The sequence below is a fragment of the Schistocerca serialis genome, chromosome 2, assembly GCF_023864345.2.
Source record: "Schistocerca serialis cubense isolate TAMUIC-IGC-003099 chromosome 2, iqSchSeri2.2, whole genome shotgun sequence".
Lineage (NCBI taxonomy): Eukaryota > Metazoa > Arthropoda > Insecta > Orthoptera > Acrididae > Schistocerca > Schistocerca serialis.
In genome coordinates this window covers 634,166,207-634,190,171 of record NC_064639.1, presented here as the reverse complement: position 1 = coordinate 634,190,171, position 23,965 = coordinate 634,166,207, and the positions used below count along the sequence as shown (strand labels likewise).

The window sequence follows — 23,965 nt, the reverse complement described above, 5'->3', positions numbered from 1 at the left end:
ATCCATGTACTAATCGCGAATCCAATTTACAGACTTACATCATTATTCTACTTGAAGTTGGATGCTTCCCACTGACATTAACGTACACAGTGATGACGTGAGTTTCACAACACCATCAAATGATAAAGACTGAAGGAAAGCACTGTTGAGTTCTATTCAGAACCAGCAGCAAACTTTAGATAATACTACAGTGATTTACATTCTCTACTCCCAATATAATCTATTTAAAAACATACACATCACTCCAAACATCATTTTCACGGTCATTATAACTGACTTTTAGATTGTAAAACGTTCATACGTTCAGATTGGTTATCTGTATAAAGTCTCATTGAGTATCTTTCTTTCCACTGTAGATTTAAATTTGGAATACAAGAAAAATGTCCCAGTGTCCAACTATGGCGTGTGAAGTGCGTCATGATGAACTGTTGTTGTATTTACTGAAGTTCTTTTACGTCATTTTCTCAGTATACTTACGTTCCAAACAATCACTTTGCTTGCAGTGTCATTTGTACGTTTGAAAACAATCACTAAAGAGAACATCATGAACTGTGACTAAAAATTACATCAGTTTTCTTATAGTGCCTTCGGTGATATCAAATGACATTCCTTTCCATGTGGATTTGTATTTAAAAAAACAAGCACCTACTTTTTCCAAGTGTGGACAGTAATATGGATAGAGAAAAGTTGTTTTTGTATTTGCGAGAAAAATTGGGAGTGGTACATTCTGATGATGCTTGAACCAGAACTGTTCACTCCAGCATCTGACACTCTTTCGTTCTACACTAAAAAGATATTTTTCAGCAGACCATACATCTGGCTGATCAACATACCTTCAAGTGTAAAGTCATAGCGCACAGTGCTGCCAATGTCTTGGAAAATGTTACCTCCATTTTCTTGCTACCTGACCCATTTCTCGTTTGATCATGTTGCTTCGATTTTTCTTTGAAATGATGGAGTTTCCCTTCCTATTTAGTGTGCGTACACCACATGAACACGACAGGCAAAATAAAACTGAACCAGAAAGTATTTTTTGCTTCTTAAGACAAGCAAACCAGCTTTACATAATCTCACATGGGTGTGAATGACTTAATCTGAAGTTCCTGAAGAATGAAATATTTTCTGAGCCAGTTTTATTTTGTCCCTCCCACATCTAAACCACTTCGTCTATATTTGCTTGCCTGTGGTGACTGTAAGAGATGATGATATTACTTTCATTATAAAATTATGGCCAAATAAATCTATGAGGACTTCAGGACATGGCACATTCTGTATCACTTAATGTACTCTCACAAAGTGGGTATGTCTGGTGCTTCATATACTCTCTCTGTGTATTTCATTCTTTGTGGTATTGAGTTACATCACCTCCATATCAAATGAAGCAGTGTCTGTGAAATGATGAACTCTGTTAACTAATTGCGTGTCTCTGTTCTGAAAATTATGTCAGTAAGTTAATAACAGAATAGTCAATGAACACATTGTATATTGTGGAGCTCTATGTAACAGTGACATACAAGATAAATGTCACCTATGGCCTTGTGATACGCTCAACTGTTATTCCACAGTGGCATGGCTTGCTATCCAGTTAAGCTTCACAGTAAATAACACAGCATTTCACAGAAACCTGTTGTACATGCAACTCTGAAGCTGAAGTATGGTGTCTGCACTAACAACAACACATCAACAGAAATGAATTACCTCGGTAGTGAAGAAACCAGGTAGCTACTGATTGTTGACGTGTAGCAGGGTCTGGGTAGTCACCTTTTCTGTTTCTTAGGTTATGTGTACAGTACATCTGCAATAGAATTCTCATTGCTTAAATATTCTTCCAGAAACACAAGATGATGGATGTAGTATCATGGTCTAAGAACCAATATCTTTTTGGAAAGCACTCTCTTCCATCATCATGAACCACATCCATCATGCACAATGTTGTCTTCTTCAGGGATGTTATTTCAACACAATAATATGCCCTGTAACTTAGATACAAATCTTTGAGCTTCGACTTCAAATTGTTGACATTAAGAAACATAAGCAACAGTTCATTTGCATACTTTTTACGATTTATTACTCCTCTTGACAGAGTTCTAATTCAAAAAGCATAACATTTTTCACAGAGTGTAAACTAATTTTACTTATGGTTGTTATCGCTGGAAGCAACATCAGAATCACGAAAACTACTTTTGTAAAAGGGCAGAGTCGATAATGAGTGTTGTTGCTCATTATACAATGATGGACGTGTTTGATGACAAGCATGTTTATTAGGTAGTTGTCAAGAAAACAAGTTATCTCTTCAGTGTACTAGTCACTAATAACTGATACATAAAGGTGTTCAGCAAAATTCACCTAAAAGAAGAGCATGCACATAAAGTAGCACAACAATAAGGTTTCAATTATTCTTGTACTGGAAACAAGCTTTATTGTTTTGATATGCATATCTGAATGCTTAATAAGTGATTGTGTAGATACATATTTATTGTTGAATGACATTTTTAAATCGTACCAACAATATTTAAACACATTTTTTACAATATCTGGAGAATACACACCAAATTTTAGACCATATAATACTTCCTCTAACAATTAGTTATATGAATGGCACAGCATGAACACCGGTCATAAAGTAGTTTCAACTGTGTAGGATATCAATACATAAAATTTTAAAACGTCATTATGATGTTGAGCATCCCCATCAGACGAATTAATGTGAACTGCTTAAACAATTTCGTGCTTATTTCGTTAGTGATATGTGATGCTGATCTTATGAACACTTAACAACTGGTTTCCTACGTAAGAGCGTCAGATCTGCACTTGAAAACACTTCATCAAAATTGTTATTAAAGCTAACACACCTTTCAGGTGGGCAACAGACACAATAAACGGGCGATGGCCCTTATATTTGACACAGGAGCTTATCGTTATCAGATCCTAATACCGTTAAAATTTTGTACACCAGTTTACTAAAGACATTAAGTAAGAAAACCACATTGACAATTTCTTTTCATTGTTGCTTTTCCTTATGGCTGCCTGTTGCCCAGCACTGTTATCGCAGTTCCACATTAAACAGTCAGTCAGATCTCTCAGCTGCTTTCACGTTAAGTGAGGTCTAAAAACATTTTTTTTTTCGTGTTGGCTACTACAGGGAAGCTTTGTGATATGTTGAACTGAACTGATTCTTATGTTTGATATGTGAAGTTCCTTGAATTATACGGTATTTTAACATACAGAAAATGGTTCAACAGGGTTGTGTTGAAATGTTGAGCACCAGTGGCAGGTATATGAATTGTAATATGTACAGTCCTGATAAATATAGCAGCAGATCTAACAGAAGAAACATTCAGGTAAATGGAGAGTGCAGGCCTTATGAGCCCAGATGTGCTGAGAATTACTATACAGAAACACTGAGAAGTTAAGTTCTTCTGGTGCTATAAACCAGTCGAAGTCACGAGTGCAGTTAGGCCGGAGATTTGTAATGAGTATCTTAGCGGATATTTTTAACCAGATAATGAAGTGAAATGACAAAAGAACCTATTGTGCTTATGAGAACTGCGTGGAGCCTCACAGTGAATTGAGTCTGAAATTGTATTTCATATAAATATTACAATATCACTGATAAATCATAACAAAATAAGCTTTACAGACTTATATCAGTACAGAGAGAGATTTACTTGGCTTGACATGCTGATACGTATGATGGTAACTTAAGTCAATATAAATTGTTTATCATCAGACATGGACTAGTGTGTATACCAACAGCAATGAAAAGTCAAAATGTTTTTGTAGCTTCTTTAGTAGCTACTTGCATTCATCTGAAAGTCTCTCAGAAATATTTCAGTTATAGAACTGTAGCGTCTCTTCCAGTTACACTGTGACTAAATAACTTCTCACACAAGAAATAGTAGATTTTGGCTTTGGCTGTTTATCACACAATGTGGAGTACTAAGTACGAAAATGAACATAAAAAATACACAAATACTTCGTTCTTCTGATATTTGCACGTGAAGAGAACCATAGTTTCACATAATATCCACTCCCTTGGAGAAACAACTGCTGCTTTTTTACTGTTGTTTACAGTCTTGACTGGATTCCCCTGTGTCCAACTATTTAGTAATGAGACAGAGACGATCGATCAGTCACAACAGAATCGTGAACACGCAGTCCTTTAGGAACTATACAATGAGATTTCAGATTTCCCACATGGGACATTGTCATTCCGGTCCCTGTCAGGTGGACACTTCGATGATGTCATGCTCGGCACAGTTGTTATTTGTAGGAATTTCTTCTTTTATTGGTTTTTCCGCCTTTACTTTTACTTCGAAAGAAACGGGCGTCTGCAGCTCCAGTGGCGGCACCTGCAAGTGTTCCTGACGATTCATTTCGTTCCTGCCTGTGTCAGGTGACGTTCGTGGTGACTCGCCAGCACAGTGATCCTCCGGTTCCGAATCGACGTCTCGCTCTCGCTTGATAACCAAGTCTGCCACTGCCTGCAAGCCTGTAGCTGATATTTGTTGTTGTTGCTGTTGTTGTTGTGGCTGGCCGAAGTGATGTGGCTGAGTGGGGATGTGCTGCAACCCAAGCGCCGGCGACGCTTGAGGAGCACTAGAGCTGTGGTATAGGTGGGCCATATGAGCTTCAGCTCCCATCGACGATGGAGGAGGTGGCGGCAGTGGCAGAGGTGACGAGTAGGCTGCCACTTTGCCCATGAAACTGCGTATCTCGTCAAAACAGGCGTCCTCACGCTCGTTCTCGTTACTGTCTGGGCTGTCCGCCACGGCGACGACCCCACTTCCATCGTCTGCCTCGTGTTTCTTCAGGTGGCGATCGAGGTTGGTCTGCTGGCCGAAGCAGCGATCACAGAGCGGGCACTTGAACGGCTTCTCCTTGTTGTGGATGTTGCGCACGTGCCGCTGCAGGTTGGACGAGATGCTGAAGGAGCGCTCGCAGTACTTGCACTTGTACGGCTGCTCCCCCGTATGAGTGCGTAGGTGGCGAGTCAGATTGGCAGATCGAGGGAACACCTTGCCACAGAATTTACAACTGTAGCGATCCTTAACCTTGCCGCCGGTTGCTCCATTGGGAGCGGATCCCGGTCCGCCTGTGCTGCTGCCGCTGCCTCCGTTGTGCCCACTGCCAGCAGGAGGGCCCGTTCCACAGCCACTGGCGCCTAAAGCGCTACCTCCACTTAGAATGTCCTGGTACGGCTTCCCACCGCTCGCGAATCCCGGCAGCGGGGTACGCAGCATGTCGTACGGGTTATGCCGCCCAGCCAACATGGGATGATGGTGACCGTTTGCGATGCCATTAGTGAGAGGGTTCAGGTACGGTGGGAAGGTCCTTCCGAAAGCAGCTGGAGGCGGTGGAGGCGGTGGTAGCAGCCGGTCGTGGTGGGTGGCGGCCTGAAAGGGCGGGAATGAAGGAGAGCGGTAAAATGCGTCCAGGTACACAGGGTGCAGTGGCCGCGGGTACGCCATAGGCGGCAGTTTGGTCAGGCTCGTCGGCGTCACAGCCAAAGATGACACAGGCGCCGTGGCATTCTCCACCGGTGGTGACAGTGGTCGTACAGCTGCCACCGGCTGCTGCGGCGGGGTTTCCTGCCTCTGGAAACCCGACGCCGGAGACGCCGACGGCGAACGACGTTTCTCTGCTAAGAGCGGCGTCGGCGTTCTGGGCGACTTCTGCGACGTTTCTTTGGCGTTCCAAGCGTCGCTCCGATCCGACGAGAGGTGGTGATGCTGAGGTGACGGTGTCGAAGGACTGACGGTACTCGGTGTAGAGACATTGGAAGAGAGTGACCTTCTGTCTTCGGGAAAGGAGGTACCGGCGCCGGGGAAGTCAGCGCCGGGAGGTCTGTCTTCACTGTAGCGACGCTTCTGCACTCGGAGGTCGAGCGGCTGATCGCAGCGCTTGCGCTTCGGTTCGCCGGCGGAGGATTCGCTGTCGGGGGCGGCGGCATCGGAGGCTGGGGAAGAGGCGGGCAGGGCGAGGCGCAGGTCGTGCGGCTGCTCGCCGCCGCTGGCCTCGTCCTCGCGGCCGCCCCCGAGGTCGCCGTCACCGTCGCCAGCAGAGCGGCCGTCGCTGTTGGAATCGGCGTCGTCGTCCTCCGACAGCTGCAGCTCGCGCGCCCGCGGCTGCGGCAAGGCTCCGCGAGGGTCGGGGTACGTGGCGGCCAGGGGTGGCCTCGCGGGCGACGGCCGCAGCTGCGACACCGCCTCGTCTGCGGAGGGCGGCGACACCTGTGGATAGACGGGCCGCTGCTTCATTCATCACTTACTGGTTCAAAAATGGTTCAAATGGCTCTGAGCACTATGGGACTTAACATCTGAGGTCGTCAGTACCCTAGAACTTAGAACCAATTAAACCTAACTAACCTGAGGACATCACACATACATGCACGAGGCAGGATTCGAACCTGTGACCGTAGCGGTAGCGTGGTTCCAGACTGAAGCGCCTAGAACCGCTCGGCCACAGTGGTCGGCACTTAGAGGTGCACGCGTAATTAAACTGACGTCGGTGACACAAAGGAATGAACGTACATTTAATAGGGAATTCTATCCATAAAGAATAAAAGCTATTTAATGTTCTCTATATGCGACGCGTAATTGTATGACTTTACAGCAATTAAACTACTACAAGATAGCGACCGGTCTGAAAAATCTATAATTTTTGGACAAACTGAATTTACTGAAAAAGTCAGGGAAGCCTCAAGGGACCACTAACTGGCCCCCCACCCCCTACTCCCATTGCGATAAAGCAAAAAGTAGTTCCATTTTAAAAAAGCCTAGTTTTCAATGTTTAAGACGTCATATCTCGTCAATAATGTTTCGTGCAAAAATATAATTTGACAATATATTCAGTGGTGTATGTGGATATGGCCTACTATCTGTGTTGCGGATAGAGGTAGTACTAATGAAGTAATAAATTAAAACATCGTGCCGCATGGTGAACTTTTACTGCATGGACAGCGAAAATGTAGAAAATGATAAATTTTTTTCCCTTTCTTTATTTTGTGAGGCAGGTAGAAAAATTTTTCGGAGATAGTGCAAAATATTACACCAATTCTAACGCTTGAGCCTTGTCCCGCAGTTACGCACGGTCAGCCATCGTTAATCGGATTTGGCACGTTAATGGTTAAGGGGTGGCCGGATGCCCTTCCTGCCGCCACCCAACACTCCCCGGGACGTAATTAGCGTACCCCAACTGTCTGCGTCGAGTGTAATCCATGGAATAGTACGAAAGTGTTCAGATGTCTGCGAGCCGTGGAACTGAGGCGGAACATGGGCACCAGCCCAGTATTCACCTAGTGGGATGTTGTAACCGCCTAAAAACCATATCCATGCTGGCCGGCACATCGGCCCTCGTCGTTAGTCCGCCGGGTGGATTCGATCCGGGGCCGGCGCGACTACCCAAGCCCAGGGAGCAGCGCGTTAGCGCTCTCGGCTACCCTGGCGGGTCTGTAAAAGGTACTACACCAATGTCGTGTGTATTTTCATTCATAATGTATAAAATATTCTACTAAGACCCGAAGGAACAGACAATTAATGCAGTTTCGAAATGGTTTCAAAGTATGCGTAAATTTTGTTGGAACTCGCTAAGCGTTCTCATTCTCACATGCTGAATGAATACACACTGGGTGATTTGCGCACTGTGAATTATACTACTTTCAGACATACACAAAGTTTATATTTTTAATACTTGTCGTTTTGCGTTCACTCTTGAGGGTAAGATTGCACCTCTCATTGAGCAGATTATCATAGCATTTTAAATTTTTAAATTCTTGCATGTACAACTGGGTCACCGTTTTATAAAACAAACTGGCATAGACTCTTCGGGAGAAGGAGGTGGGGCGACGTTTCGAGAACTTGAGCTAGCCGTTGTGGGCAGAAAGAAATTACCCGAGTTTCTGCTCCGAACAGAATAGGTAATGGTGTGCCGTAAGGAAAGGTGAAGAAGGTTACTCAATTGTTGTGGTGTTTGTTGCTTGATCGCGGCAACATCGGCAGCCCTCGCCGTCCTCGGAAATCTTCATTGTTGCATGTGGTTTCTAGGGCGGCAGGTACGATTCTCATTGCGTGATCGTGACTGTGAGGGAATATAAGGCGCCCCGTTGTGGATCCTCATTCGCACAAACTCAAACGTGGGTCTTTTAACTTTTAAAAATCATGATTACGGATCCCTATTGGAACAAGTTTGCTTTGAAGATCAGAAAAGAATGTTCAGGCTTCCGTTCTTTTTTTACTAAGTCTCTCGCAGTGTATACTAGTTAACAAAGAAGATAATGTGAACTAGGGCGGATTGAAATCTGATGCATCGTTAATGTCAAATGTACTTATATTACATTCCGCTGAAAACCGTTCGAAGCAAGTTCTTGCGAAGATTTCTCATATAGACATTTCAAAAAAAGTTTTGCTTCACCTCGTTTCCGAGAGTTCCGGAACCTGTAGAGAAAACTGGAATAGAGATCAACATAAACATAATTTCCGTCATTTTTATTGCTCATGAAAATCACACATAGCGTGTTGTACCACCATACAGCAATACCTTCAGAGGTGGGGGTCCCTTGCATTCATGCATGCCTGTATTCGTCGTGGAATACTAGCAACAAGTTCATCAAGCCACTGTTGGTCCAGATTGTCCCACTCCTCAACGGCGATTCGGCGTAAATCCCTCAGAGTGGTTGGTGAATCACGTCGTCCATAAACAGTCCTTTTCAATCTATACCAGGCATGATCGTTAGGGTTCACCTCTGGAGAACATACTGGCCACTCTAGTCGAGTGATGTCGTTTTCCTGAAGGAAGTCATTCACAAAATGTGCACGATGGGGGCGCGAATTGTCGTCCATGAAGACGAATGACTCGCCAATATGCTGCCGATATGGTTGCACCATCGGTCGGAGGATGGCATGCACGTATCTTACAGCCGTTACGGCGCCTTCCATGACCACCAGCGGCGTACGTCGGCCGCACATAATGGCACCCCAAAAAGAGCAGGGAACCTCCATCTTGCTGCACTCGCTGGACAATGTGTCTACGGTTTTCAGACTGACGGGGTTGCCTCCGAACAAGTCTCCGACGACTGTCTGGTTGAAGACATATGCGACACTCATTGGTGAAGACAACGTGATGCCAATCCTGAGCTGTCCATTCGACATGTGTTTGGGCCCATGTGTACTGTGCTGCATGGTGTCGTAGTTGCAAAGATGGACCTCGCCATGGACGTTGGGAGTGAAGTTGCGCATCATGCAGCCTACTGCGCACAGTTTGAAACGTAACACGACGTCCTGTGGCTGCACGAAAAGCATTATTCAACATGGTGGCGTTCTTGTCAGGATTCCTCCGAGCCAATCCGTAGGTAGCGGTCATCCACTGCTGTAGCAGTCCTTGGGGGCCACAGCGAGGCAGTTCATCGACAGTTCTGTATTTCCTCCATGTCCGAACATTGCTTTGGTTCACTCCGAGACGTCTGGGCTCTTCCCTTGTTGAGAGCCCTTCCTGGCACCAAGTAACAATGCGGACGCGATCGAACCGCGGTACTGACAGTCTAGGCATGCCAAGTACCTTCTTCCTGGTGGAATGACTGGAACTGGTCGTCTGCCAGATCCCCTCCGTCCAATAGGAGCTGCTCATGCATGTTTGTTTACATCTTTGTTCGGGTTTAGTGACATATCTGAACAGTCAAAGGGGCTGTATCTGTGATACAACATCCACAGTCAACGTCTATCTTCAGGCGTTCTGGGAAATGGGGTGATGTAAACTTTTTTTGATGTGTGTACTTCAGTTTATCACACTGCGACATGCCATATCACATAACGGTGAAAGACGACGGTTGCGATGTAATTTTCATTTAAATTTATCTGCTGTTTACATTTTGGTAGTAGCAAAGTCACACACTAAAACGTATAGGTACTTCCCATTAACCTAGAATGATGACATTGGCCAAGAATAAAGGCTTAACAGTGTAAGTAAAGGAAAATACCAGTAACTATAAATTTTAATCTTATCGCAAGAAAAAAAAAATTTCTTTTCTCATTTGTTGTCTGACTGTCTCTGTGTCGATCCGTCAGTTAAGACGCCTTTCCTCAGAAACGAGTAAACGTATCAAGTTGAAATTCATGTCACAAATAATGTGTATAGTTTCTTGGTGGTGTAAAACAGTTAAGCTCTTAAGTCAATATAACGAAAATATACGTCCATTTACGTCACATGTTTTGACACTAGCAAACTCGCTATTAAAACCAATTGACCTAGGATCACGAAATTTGGCCAGAAGTAAGGTTTAACAGTGCAAGTAACGGTAAAAAATCGTAAAAGTGGTAATTTGTAATTACATCACAAGAAAGTAAGTTTTTTATCATTTTTATCAAACTACACAGTAAAAACATTCTCGAAAGTCTTGGAATTCCCATTACCATTATCTTCTAGGTATCATTGTCGATAGCAGTAAAAAATCGTCGAGATTTTCGATTCGTCGGATGGTTAAACGTTCTATATACTTAATTCAGTTTGTACAGAACCCTCAGAGCGCAAGTCCTATTCTAACCTCACTAATTTTTTTTTTACTATTTTCTTTTTCATTTAGTAAAGATGGCGTTGTGGCCAACATTCTGCTTAGGTACAGATTCTTTAGTTAGCATGATCTGCGTTACACTTAGTTACGACGGCGCTGTGCCCAACTTTGTGCACAGTAAAATGGTTCAAATGGCTGTAAGCACTATGGGACTTCTGAGGTCATCAGTCCCCTAGAACTTAGAACTACTTAAACCTAACTAACCTAAGGACATCACACACATCCATGCCAGAGGCAGGATTCGAACCTGCGGCCGTAGCGGTCGCGCGGTTCCAGACTGTAGCGCCTAGAACCGCTCGACCACCACGGCCGGCTGTGCACTGTAGACAGCAGTTTGTAATTTTATATTTTATTGCAATAAAGACTACTGAAATAATACAGATCGCTGTACCTGTTTCACCACACGATGTCAAGTAATGCAAGTCATAATCTCCCAAAGCCTGGTAATGCTCATTCGCTCTTGGCACCGAGCGGTTTCAGCTACGGAAGGAAGGGAAAGACACGCACCTTGTGCTTAGCGCCGCTAGCAGCGACCGGCGCGGCGGTGGGTGGGTGAGGCGATGTGTACCCAGCTGGCTGCTGCAGCGGCTGTGGGGGCGGCTGCTGCTGCTGCTGGCGGGGGCTGAAGCGCTGCTCCTCTGCGCACAGACGCGTCTGCGCCGGCGGCGGCGTCTGCTCCAGCTGCTGCTGCTGCTGCAGCGCCCGGCTCCCGCTGTCCTCCTCCGCCCTGCGACCAAGCACCCAACTCGTCATCATTTCCGCACTTTCTAACATTCTCGCGATTTCTCAGAGGATTTGTAAGTGCTACCACGAATGTGGTGAGTTCAGCACCACCGGTTCCATTTTACCCAAGAAAACTCGGAAGCGCAGGTGCTTATCTTTGTTCCTGTTGGTCCCCTTGAAGACAAGAATAAATTATGTACTGCTTCCATCACTTATTCCTGCCGCTTAAGTACAGCACATTTACATAATATTAGTTTGCACATCTTTTTTTTTTTCAAAAAAGAAGTCGAAATAATTCTCCAAATATTGAGAATTTCAGCCGGAAACAGCTTTATTACTTCTGGTATTTCGTTCCAGCTATACAACCCTTCACCATTACTCGAACATGGACGGCAATACTACGCATCACTTTAACTTACTGCAAGACAATTTATTACGTCCCTCCAGCGGAACGTCCAACATGCCACTCCCCTCGCTACCTTGTAGGTGCTTTCACAGAGTCAGCACTATTTTTCATATACGAATCTACCTATTAACATAACAGATAGTCATCAGAGTGTAAACGCAGTTACAGATCAACTTCAATACATTACTAACTGTTCTCTGTTTCTGCACAATGACCTCTTTTATCTTGAATGTGAAGCTCATTCTTGTGTCCGTGTTTGCATTAGGAATAAATTTGTTTTTGGACCGGATCCACCTTGGGAAAGCACCGAAAATATATCAGGGTAAAAAAAAAGATTGTGTTTGATCAAGGGAGAACCTATCCAAAATCAATAAATGACCATTTTCTATTTCAATTAATTTAGCTGTGCTTACCTCAGTACTGCATATAACTGATTAGTTTGTTACTGTAACCACTTAAGTAATTTTTATAATTTAACGTTGTTTTTCTTTTGATATTTTCAAGTTTCTTTAGAAATGATGGCAATACCGCTGTCTGTGTGAATCGAGAATGTTTCTAAAATTCGAAGTAATTTGAAAATTTAATACTGTGATTTTATTCAAGTTGTAACATTTTCATTAATCTATTACGTATGCTCTGCATTCCGATCTTTACAGTGGTACAGAAATCCTGAACAGTAACAAACTCTTATAAATGCGGAAAATACAAAACTGTACGTTTCATAAAAGATGGCACCTATCTCTATTCTGTATGAATCTAACTGACATTTCCATTTTTTACATTGTACGGGATTGTTATCGAAGTATATACAGCCTTAAATCATAAACAAATAACTTTTCAGAATGTGATGTTTCAACATAATTGGTGTTCTGATACGTATCTACTGATGTACGGCTTTAATCGTCAGAACAATTACACGGAGTTAGATACTGGCCAATTTCGTCACAACTTCTGCTGCCTTACTGAAATTTCATCTCACGTCTCTTAGTGGCAAGGTGAAAATAAAAGCAGTGTCTCAAAAGACAGATAATTTGCTCTATACAGGAGGATTCTACTGCCCCTACTAATTCTTTTCATGCTAACCGCACTACGTTTGTATCACAAACTGTATCCGAACAGCCGATAGCCAGGTGATTTCTATTAAGATCCCTCTCAGAGCTTTGGACAACTGTTACATACCTGAATTATACTGTTAAAAATACAAATGAGAATTAGCCATGAGTTACACACTACTTTTGGAGCAAGATATACTTTACTTCTGCCATACTTCTACAACTGTTCCAATCATTCTTTGCGTAATTAGCGGTGTAGTAGTACAGTTTCTGGATGTCTCTGTAAGTTTATTCCGCTTACAGTATTTCATCTTCCGTAAGTGGTTCTGAAACGTTGCCTTATAAAGCGTGTTTTACCACTGGAAAACCGAGCGAGGTGGCGCAGTCGTTGGCACACTGGCCTCGCGTTCCCGAGGACGACGGTTCAATCCCGCGTCCGGCCATCCTGATTTAGGTTTGCCGTGATTTCCCTAAGTCACTTTAGCCAAATGCCGGGATGGTTCCTTTCACAGGGCACGACCGACTTCCTTCCCCATCCTTCCCTAATCCGATGAGACCGATGACCTCGCTGTTTGGTCTCGTCCCCCAAATCAACCCAATCCAAACCACCGGAAACAACGAAATTAGCAGGAGATACCAAAATACAAAGCGTGGAAGTAATAACTCTCCGGTATATAACCCCTGAACTATTAACGAAAGTTAATGCACTATAAATTGAATAAAATTACAGAGAGTCCAAAAAGTATAAGACTACACCGCTAATTACACAAACAAAGATTGGCGAGACCTGGATAAGTATGGCAGAAGTAAGGTATAACTTCGACCAAAAATACCAACTAACTCATGGGCAGTCCTCATTCGTATTTTTTGCAGTATGATTCAGTTTGCTAACCAGGCGCTCAAAGCTCCGAGAGGGAACTTAAACCGATTATGCGGCTGTCGCCAGTTTAGATACCGTTTCTGACACAGACGTTGTGCGGCTTGCATAAAACGAGTAGGTAGGGGCAACAGAATCACCATGTATAAAAGAAGAATATTTCCGAATAAGGTGAAAAAATGCTTATAAAAATGAATCTATTGAGGGCAGTACCTGTCAATACGCTGGTGCGGTGGGAAGATGAGCGAGTTGTGCATGAAAGACGGCGCCGCAGTGTAGAGTGAAGGGTAGGCAGCGGCTGCGGCGGCGGCGGCATCGAGCAGCGCGGGGGCGTAGAAGGGCCGCGGCGGGTACAGCAGGAAGGGCGCCGGCAGCGCCGACAGCGGCGGCAGCAGTCCGCGCGACGCGCCGCCCCCGCCGCCGCCCCCGGCGCCCCCGCCCGCCACCACACCGGGCCCGGGCCCCGGCGTCGAGTCGCAGTAGCGCTTGTGCTTGGACAGCGACGTCACCGTGCTGAAGGTGTCGCCGCACTTGGCGCACTTGATCTGCATGCGGCAGTCGGCGTGCATGCGCTTGTGCCGACACAGGTTCGAGAACTGCGTGTACGCCTGCAACAACAACCGTTGCACGCCCATGATCAACCTGCAGACCTGCGGGGACGGTGCACCTTCCCCGAAAATTGTGAACTGTACGTTACAGATTGGAAAATACAATTGCAAATTAAATCTTTCAAAAAATTGTTGGCACACAAAAACTATTCATGGCTGCGAGATAAACTTCTAACATACTCTACATACCCCTATAAAACAACACTAAAAATACTTAACTGTGCGTGTCAGATGGTGTATCATGTTGATTAATATCTAATTACAATAGCACACATGCTCTGAAGAAATGACAGACATCTCCATCGTTGCGAAAGAGAAACTTCCATGAACTATCACTGTCATTCAAACACGACATGAAGAGCAATCACAGAAGTGATGCCATCCATCATTTATTTTTAAAAAAATTGGTTTAAATGGCTCTGAGCACTATGGGACTCAACATCTGAGGTCATCAGTCCCCTAGAACTTAGAACTACTTAAACCTAACTACCCTAAGGACATCGCACACATCCATGCCCAAGGCATCATTTATTTTAATCGGTTCAAGATGTCCAAATGAAGTTATTAGATCTTCTGTTTTGTATGAATCTGCGGAAAGAACAGCTACTATAATTTCAAAACCACGTTAACTGGACTTTCTTCCTGAGCATACTCTGCAGCCATACTACATTAACTGTTTCTCATAGGTTATTTTTACGAGAACTATACAGCTAGAAGACAATGCCTAACATTTCGGCTTTTTCCCATGCTTGATATGTTTTATTACCTAGTTCTGTTTTATAAGATTTGACGATACATATAATTATCTTCACGTAAGATCTATTTTTCTCTAAGTAAAACCAGTTGTTGAATAATGGTAAAAAGTGAACAGGAAGATGGAAACATTAATAGTGTTACGAAAATACGAAAAAAGAAGCACATTTGTCAAAATTCTAGAGCTCTTTATGAGAAGCTTCACCACCAAGGCACGCTTCTAGGAATGATTCACCAGAAACAGTAGGAAGAAACATAAAAGTTGCAGTAGAATATCTGTCTGAGCAAGAAATCATCATAAGAAAGACAACTTCAATTAAATATGAAAACTCTTAAACAACAAATTTTTGTCTTCTGAGGTGGAGCAACGAGATGTACGAACGAGTTAGGAGTGAAGAATGCAAGGGACGACAAAGTAGTCGGCTAATCCTCTTTTTTCTTCAGGAAATAAGAGTCACTGTAAGATGTCTCTTCCTTCAGTTTTTGAATTTATCGAGATGACGGAAAATAACAACTGTGCCAACTCAAAATCTGTTGGTGAACTACGGTTCATTAATAAGATGCTAGGAAAACAGGATTAGTCTGCAAAGTAGATTGCTTAGTACACATTTGTATAACCCACCCTAGAGTACTGTTCAACTTTGTGGGACCCATGCCAAATAGGATTAACAGGGGATATCGAACTATGAACACCGGGAAAGCATACTTGCAAAGTTTCACGAATCAGTACAAACTGAACAACTTAGGAATACCTACAACCTCTTAGATGTCGGTCTCGTACGGACTGAAAAGACAAGATTAGACTGATTGTAGCGCGCACAGAGGTTTTCAAGCAGGCAGTCATCCCGCGCTCTACATCCACATGGAATGGGAACGAACCAGAGTATATGATACAAAGAGAAGTACCCACTGCCATGCACTTGATATTGGTAGATGTAGGTGTAGACTACAGCAGATGCGCCAAAATAAAGATGATGTAATAATGACTAGGCTGCACGTACAACAATGCTTCTTATTGTCAGTTCAAGCTATCTACACTGCATGAGAATAACAATGAACTGTGATGATTTGAAACTTCCATAACTATCAACAGCTGCAGGTAACGGTGAGAAGCTGATAGAATTGTGTGAATTATAGTGTGGTGCTGTGTGTTAGCTTTGGTCAGAGCCTTGACGTTGTTCAGCATTCTCACTGCACCGATGGAACCATCGATGGATGGGAAGGTATTTTCTGTGAAGTGACGTGCTGAGAGTGACGATACACTGGGCAACCCACCTTGAGGCAGACCTCGCACTGGAACGGCTTGACGCTGGAGTGTATGTGCGTGTGCTGCTTGAGGCCGGACGAGGTGGCGAACGTCTTGCCGCACTCGGGGCAGGCGTGCGAGCGCGCCCCCACGTGATGGCTGCGAATGTGGCGCTGGAGGTTGCTCGGGTCCGAGAAGACCTGTGCACAGCACCGGACTCCGTCTCACTAACCCATTCAGTACTTCCAAAAGAACGCCATAAAGATGCCTTATTGTTACGCTTAGAATTACAAAAACAAGGAAAAAAAGAAAATAAAAATAAGGAAACTGTGGTGTCATGACGCAAACCATGTGGCGTTAATGCCCCGAGAAATCTTCTAAATTTCCCAAAATCAGGGTTATAACTGATACCGGGACTTTCACTGATGTTGCTAAGGTAAATAAATTGCTAAGGTAAATAAACTGTAAGACAGGACTCCAAGAAGGAATTTCCCGCATGGGACGCAAGTCGGTACATGCGATGTACACGTACAGGAAAACAAATGATTACAACTTGAGAAAAATTGGATTATTTATTTAACAGAAAGAGCTTCACAAACTGAGCAAGTCAATAACGCATTGGTTCACTCCCGGCCCTTATGCAAGCAGTTATTCGGGTTGGCATTGATTGATAGAGGTGTAGTATGTCCTCTTTAGGGATACCGTGCCGAATTTGTCCAATTGGCGAGATGTATCGTCAAAATCCCGAGATGGTTGGACGGCTCTGTCAATAATGCTCCAAACATCAGCAACTGGGGAGAGATCTCAAGACTTTGCTGGCCATGATAGAGTTTGGGGTGCACGAAGACAAGTAGTAGAAATCATCGGCGAGTGCAGACAAGCATTATCTTACAGAAATGTACGCCAAGGATAGCTTGACGCGGCGGGCAACAAAACGTGGGTCGATTATAGCCGTACCGGCTTGCTGTAGGCCTAAGGATGACGCAGATAATTCTAAAAGGGATTCTAGTAACAAAAGTAATGGAACCAGTGCCATCACACCTGGTTGTCGTGTCATATGGCGGACGACGGTCGGGTTGGAATCCCACTCCTGTCCAGAAACGTCTTCGCTGGTCATTGGGGCTCAATTCGAAGAGAAACTCATTACTGAAAACAATTCTACTCCATTCAATGAAATTCCTGGCCGGAGTCGTGTCTGGAGACGCCCCAGAGAGCATTACGGAAGGTCAGAGCCCTCCTATCATCTCGGGACTTTGAAGATCTATCGCGACAGTTGGACAGAATTTGGGACTATATCCCTCAGGAGGGCACCCGACAACTATATCAATCAATGCCAAGCGGAATAACTACTTGCATAGTGACCAGAGGTGGACCAACATGTTATTTACTTCCTGAGTTTGTGAAGCTCTGTGTCGTGAACCAGTCTTCCATTGTTTCTGAAATTGTAATCATTTGTCTGTATGTATATATACATCACATCTACCGATTTCCTTCCCCTTTTTTTCATGTGAAACTGGTTTAAGTCATTTTCAATTTTACGAACTGTCAGTATGTTCAGAGAGCTGATCATCACAAGCGAAATCACTGTAGTAAGCTTCCTTAGTGTAACTTTCATACTTAGGGGACTATGCGACTACAGCAACTTTGCTTTCACCCAGTCGAACTAATAAAATGAGTGAGTCATTAAAACTAAAGTAATCTGCGCTACCGGGCCCAGATGGTCGTGCGATGCTGGCCGGATTCCGATTCATCTTCTGCCACATGGCCTCGCTCGATTCAGCACGAAGGGGATCAGCACTCTGATTTCCCAGCCGTAGTCTCCATCCCAAGTCTGGAGCCGCTACTTCCCGCTCAAGTAACTCCTCAGTTGGTATCACGAGACTGAGTGGATCCTGTTCCACTCTTCCCATGAAGAGAAATCCCTGGTACTACCGGGAAGCGAACACAGGTTTTCTGCATGGCAGTCAGGTGCACTGTCTATCCGCTAATAAGTGAAAAGCTTAACGGACACGTCTGTTATCAAATTAAGTTTTCTCAGACGGGGACTGATAATGCCTGCGTCTGGTACGTCAGACTTTAGCAGGAAGAATTTTGCTTTATCTCAACCAAGAGTCATTCAACCCCCACAACAATTGCAAATCCGACAAGTAATTTTAGGGCGTGATTTAAATACTCCCGTGACACAGAATTAGGGACATGCAAGTAGTTTTCAGAAATGACATCTTCAGTCTGGACTGTTGTAAAAAGTGTTTACTCACGATAGCTATTTTGGCCTGTTATGCCACTCTCAAACGCCAGCTCACTATGAGGTGCTGTCACGTGAGGATGGCATAATAGGCCAAACGAACGTCCAGGAGCAAAATTTTGTCGTTTCTGGAATACTGCAGGACTGTGGACGCAAGTAACAGAAAACTATTTTTCAGCTCCATTTAGGAGCAAATTCTCACGGAGCTTTAACGTATCGGGAATATTTATTGCTGAAATAGTTCACGTTTTGTTGTACACTCCCATAATGAAAGCGCACAGGCTTCTCGTACCACATATCTCGTAACTTAGGATGTCTACTGTACAAAAACAACTTCTTTTGCAGCTAGTTGGTCGCTATATGCATGACACATTTCTTCGCGTGGCTGCTGATGTTTCTCGGACTACTATTAGGACTCAGCTAGTTAGCATCCAAGAGACGGAGCGATTCGGCAGGCACATTAGCGCTGTTTTCCAATCAGCCTGTCTAGGTGAACAAGACACACGACTCCATTCACATAATATAACCATGCAACAAGGGCGTAGCTCACGATAGTGAGGCCGTAGCTGAGTAGGCGTTCCGCTGCAGCGTGCCGGCTTACCTTGGAGCAGTTCTCGCAGGGGTAGCGCTTCAGAGGGTCGGCGCAGCGGTGTAGCAGCGCGCGGTGCCTGGACAGCGCCTGCCGGCTGCCGTAGACGGCGGGGCACGCCTCGCACTTGTGCTGCTCGTCGGCGGGGAACGCGTGCACCGACAGCAGGTGCTCGTCCAGTCTGCAACACGGCGACCACCGTCTCAGGCGTCACTCATTCACACGTCACGGCCGCGGCACACTTCCGCGCTACGCTTTAAAGTATTCGGCAGTTGACGGCTAATGGACTGGACCGTTCCAGCTGCAATCGGAACACTTCCGCGGAGAGACATTTCTGCGGTGCCCTGGGGCTCCTGCGCGGATAAGCGGCCTTTCACAGGTAGTCTGTGAGTTGGGGAAGCCAATGAATGCGAAAGCAAAAACCCTGATTGTGATGGTCTGTAGCTTAGCCGGAAGCTTAAGGTGGATAGGACGTCAAACGGGCCGACTTGATGCCGGAGAGGCACCACAGGACATTTTAATTTCCACTGTCTATACTTTTACAAATAAATTCATAAAACTTTGACAGCATGACCGGGAAGGATTCAGAATTCATACTCGTAGCAGTGGCAGCTCAAAAACGTAACAAAATACATTTTTTTACATGTGAAATTTCATCATTTTTTCACTTACTACTGGCTGCACTTGTTGCTATAGGTACACTTTTCTTCCTAAGCAAGAGACATTCTTCGATGAATTTTGCTCAGCATACAAACCATAGTTATAGGTGTATGAAACTCTATAATTTATTTAATTTATGAAAAAGTGAATGAACTGTTACATTTTAAATTTCATGTTTAGAAAAAGCTCAAATTTTTTATAGTTAATTATCTCAATTTTTACCACAGTTTTTAATAGATTTGGAAAATTTTAGAGTTTGATACAACTGTAAGTACTGTTTGTATGCTGTGCAAAATTGATCGAAGAATCTCTCTTAATTAGGAAGAAAAGTGTACCTATAGCAACAAATGCAGCCAGTAGTAAGAGAAAAAATGATGAAATTTCACATGTAAAAAAGGTATTTTTCTACGTTTTTGAGCTGCCACTGCTATGAGTATGAATTCTGAATCCTTCCTGCTCATGCTGTCAAAGTTTTATGAATTTATTTGTAAAAGTATAGACAGTGGAAATTAAAATGTCCTGTGGTGCCTGTCCTGCTCCAAGTCGGCCCGTTTGACGTCCTACCCCTCTTAACTTAAGTTCGAATGTGACAGCCGGAAGTTTAACTTAGGTTCGAATGTGACAGTTCGGTTGTGGATTGGTGAAGCGAATGAATTTGGAATAAAAAGTAACCTCGTTGCGGTGACAAAATCGCTTTAAAATCTTCTGTTTTCCACAAAGTCAGTATAAAATTTGAAGCTGATCTACTGTATAGATCTCTGTAGTACCTCTAGACATGTTTAAAGCATTTCCTAATTTTGCACTGAATACGACACAGGCTTGATATTTTAGTTATGAACTTCAAAAAGGTATTTCAGTGAGTTCAGCACTTTTACACGCTGACTTCATAAGCTTGAAGTGGTTCCCAGACAGAAAAATGTCTCTCGTTTCAAAAACATTGATCTAATGGAGGCTATATTTAAAATTAGGAAATGCTTCAAACATGTCTAGAGGTACTACACAGATCTATACAGTAGATCAGCTTCAAATTTTATACGTGACTTTGTGGATAACAGAAGATTTTAAAGCGATTTTCTAGCGCTGCGGAGAGGAATGTTTGTAAAGATAACGTAGTAACTTGGACCTTAAACGTCAGAAGCCAAGTAATTTAAATCAGTCGCTCGGCTTACCACGGAGCAGCACTGACAAAAGTTACCGAAGACTTCGTGACCGGAATAGACTGCATATAATGAAGAAGCTGTGTTAATTAAAGACAAAGTAAAAAAGAAAGAAATGGGTAGTGGTAGAAAAGAGAAATATCTGAAGATAGGAGAATATGAGGTCAATTTGACTGTGTGAGCCCAGCGAGTCAAATTCAGAAAAAATTTTGGGAGTTAATTCGGGTAACAATTCACCTATCTAGTTACAGGTGTACACCCTGTCAGTATAAAAAGATTCAAGAATGGATTTATGAAAAATGGAGAAAGGTTGAGATAGTTGTTTTCATGCTTCAGTCGCTCTACGTAGTCTCCCCCTCCTTGAGTATAACGCAGCGAATGTTCGTACAACCAACCATGTGAAGCTGTCAGGAAAAGTTCTTCTTTGAGATGTTCAACCTGCACTTCACACTGCTTTGAACATCGGCTATGTCGTCAACGCGTTGACCCTTCAAGTAAATTTCTGCTCTCTGCCGTTTTGTGTCGGCTTCACTTTGGTAACACCAAGTATCGTCACTCGTGACTCCAGTCAAGCAGTGGCGGGCGTCCACTTGTCATTGTCTTTGCTTGGGAGTCAAAGGTGTGCGGAACAAACTTTGCACACATTTTTCTCTTCTTCAGAATGGTCTGGAGAATGGCTGTTTCCTCTCAAAAAGTAACGGTGTCAATATAAAGATGCGGTATGTGAACATGTATGCCAAGGACATTACACCTTTGTATACGCATGAAATTTTGTAGATAAGTTATGATGTCTGATGGAGATAGACTGATCCGAATCATGATTCGATAAAGTCAAGGATCAAGAAAAGCTGGAATGAACCTATATTTGAAGTAAGACGATCATGCAGTTACCTAACAGGATGGGAGGCATTCCGTGTGTTTGTAAACAATTCCTTTCTAAGGATTTGGTTCGACTTATGTTTCCGACCAGTGACTCGCGTGCAGCGGAGGGTCGCTGCGGATTTATTAGTCACCAGCGCGGAAACAATTTGGTGGAGGCGGCGGCGTCTCCCAGCCGTGGGGAGCGTCGCGTGGCTCGAGTGTCTCGTGTCGGGAAGGTGAGAAGGGAGGTTAAAGCGGCTGGGAACGCGGCAGGTGGCGCCGCCGCGCCGGTGACACAGCCTGACCCGCAACTCCGTGCGACGCGCGCGCTCTGTCCTACTGCACAGTCGGAACACCGCCACACGAGCAGAGAATACACATTCGGAGCATAATGAGAGAAACAGCGGAAGACATAGCGTTACAGGCAGCATCCTTGTCGCATCGGAGGTTCTCTTCGCTCGGGAGCTGGATGTTTCATTCATACAATCACCATCACAAAGAGGCGCAAGCTGCCGTAATGCCAACGAATAGAAAGAAATGTACCAGGTGGCCAGACTACCCCAAACTGGATCTCCTGGACAATAATGCTGTACGATCGAAGTAATATTTAAGGCAAAACAAAGCCGAGCAGTAAAAGCTGTCCATCCGGTCTGGGGCTTGCACGTGGTCAAAATTTGCGCAATGCATCTGGAATCTAGTGAATTCACTGAATTACCACATAATAACTGCGAAACTGTCTGGAGCTCTACAAATGGAATAGGGGAAATTGTGTTATCAATAATCACGTGAAAATTTTGATGTATCACCGAAAAAGTAAACTCCTAAAGGATATACTTGGCGGCGTATTTTTAAATATGCTCTGGATGATCGTTATAAATCAGGACTACAGCTATGTGTTGTTTGGCCGGCCTCTGTGCCCGAGCGGTTCTAGGCGCTTAAGCCTGGAACCGCACTGCTGCTACGGTCGTAGGTTCGAATCCTGCCTCGGGGATGATTGTGTGTGATGTCCTTAGGTTAGTTAGCTTTAAGTAGTTCTACGTCTAGGGGACTGATGACCTCAGATGTTAAGTCCCATAGTGCTTAGAGCCATTTGAACCATTTTTTTATGTGCTGTTTGGCTCAAATTATTCGTGTGTTAAATAATTGGAAATGCAGGCGAACTGGTCCCGTGGGCACAGCATTATTCGTGTCGCAATGCAATAAAAGACTGTTTGTTCAATTTTGTTGCAAGCGCTGAAGCTAACAGCAGGCTTCGCTGCAGCCTGCGAGCCCGTTTTCTAGGCCGTCTTCACTAACGTCCACTGGTGCAACGGCTGCTGAAATAGAACGTTCCAGTGCCGGTTGTGGAATAAATTTTTCATAATCATAATTTGCCCGTTGATGGAACATAGTATACACCTAAAGCACCTTACATTTACACCTAATGCACCTTACATTGTGCACCAATGCTGACAGCTAAATACATCCTTAGCGTCTTAGGGAGCACGAGCATATAAAATTACTATTCACGAGCTATATATCGGATTCTGACAAGCTGAGCACCCCACCACGAAATCACTCAGGACGAATAAACTACTTATTTTTAGAGGGAAATTTACTGAGAAGGGAAGAGACTTCTACATCTATTTATAGATCTGGAAAACGCATGTGATAATATGGCTCCGGCATAGAGACAGGAATGGGGAAGTAGATGACTTAAATTGATTGTATTTCTGCGGTCGTAGGTAGCACGCCGCGCCTAACACACGTCCATCGCGGATCTCGGGGTCACAGCAACGAGTTACGACACCTGAAGATGGGCTTATAAGAGCCCAAAATCGGTCGTCTGATAATAAAAGCGGTATTTTCAACCTTTGGAGTCGTAGAAGGATATGTGGAGGAAGATATTTCAGGTCTTGAACGATGTCTTCGACGGCACCAAATACAATAGTATTAAGCAGTGGAATGGACCGCCAGAACTGAACGCATAGGACCTGCTAAAATAGCATAAACTAATGCTGCAGTGCTGGTAAGTACCATCACTGCATATCAGCTTCTTCTTTCGATATCAACAACACGAACACAAAACGACGTACCATACGCACTGAACCATATTCCTGGACAGACACAGTTGCGACCTGGTCAATTGTTATGAAGTAATGGGCTAAAATCCGTGAACGAAGAATTTCCTTTCAAAGCGAAGAATGTAAAACCAACTAGGGCTTTTTAAGTGGTAATGCCATGC

General features: G+C 44.1%; 1 protein-coding gene across 1 annotated transcript in view; it reads right to left on the bottom strand.

Annotated features, from left to right (window-relative positions):
- Window positions 1-2,460: 2,460 nt before the first annotated feature.
- The window catches only part of LOC126456296 (transcription factor hamlet-like), a 241,254-nt gene continuing 219,749 nt past the window's right edge, over window positions 2,461-23,965 (bottom strand). Inside the window, exons 7-12 of the mRNA XM_050092048.1 lie at window positions 19,076-19,244; window positions 16,259-16,429; window positions 13,836-14,230; window positions 11,072-11,291; window positions 6,090-6,233; window positions 2,461-6,023 (exon numbers count right to left, since the gene is read on the bottom strand). Of these exons, the coding sequence (XP_049948005.1) occupies window positions 4,224-6,023; window positions 6,090-6,233; window positions 11,072-11,291; window positions 13,836-14,230; window positions 16,259-16,429; window positions 19,076-19,244 (2,899 nt within the window). The 3' untranslated portion in view covers window positions 2,461-4,223. The remainder of the gene's footprint in view (window positions 6,024-6,089; window positions 6,234-11,071; window positions 11,292-13,835; window positions 14,231-16,258; window positions 16,430-19,075; window positions 19,245-23,965) is intronic.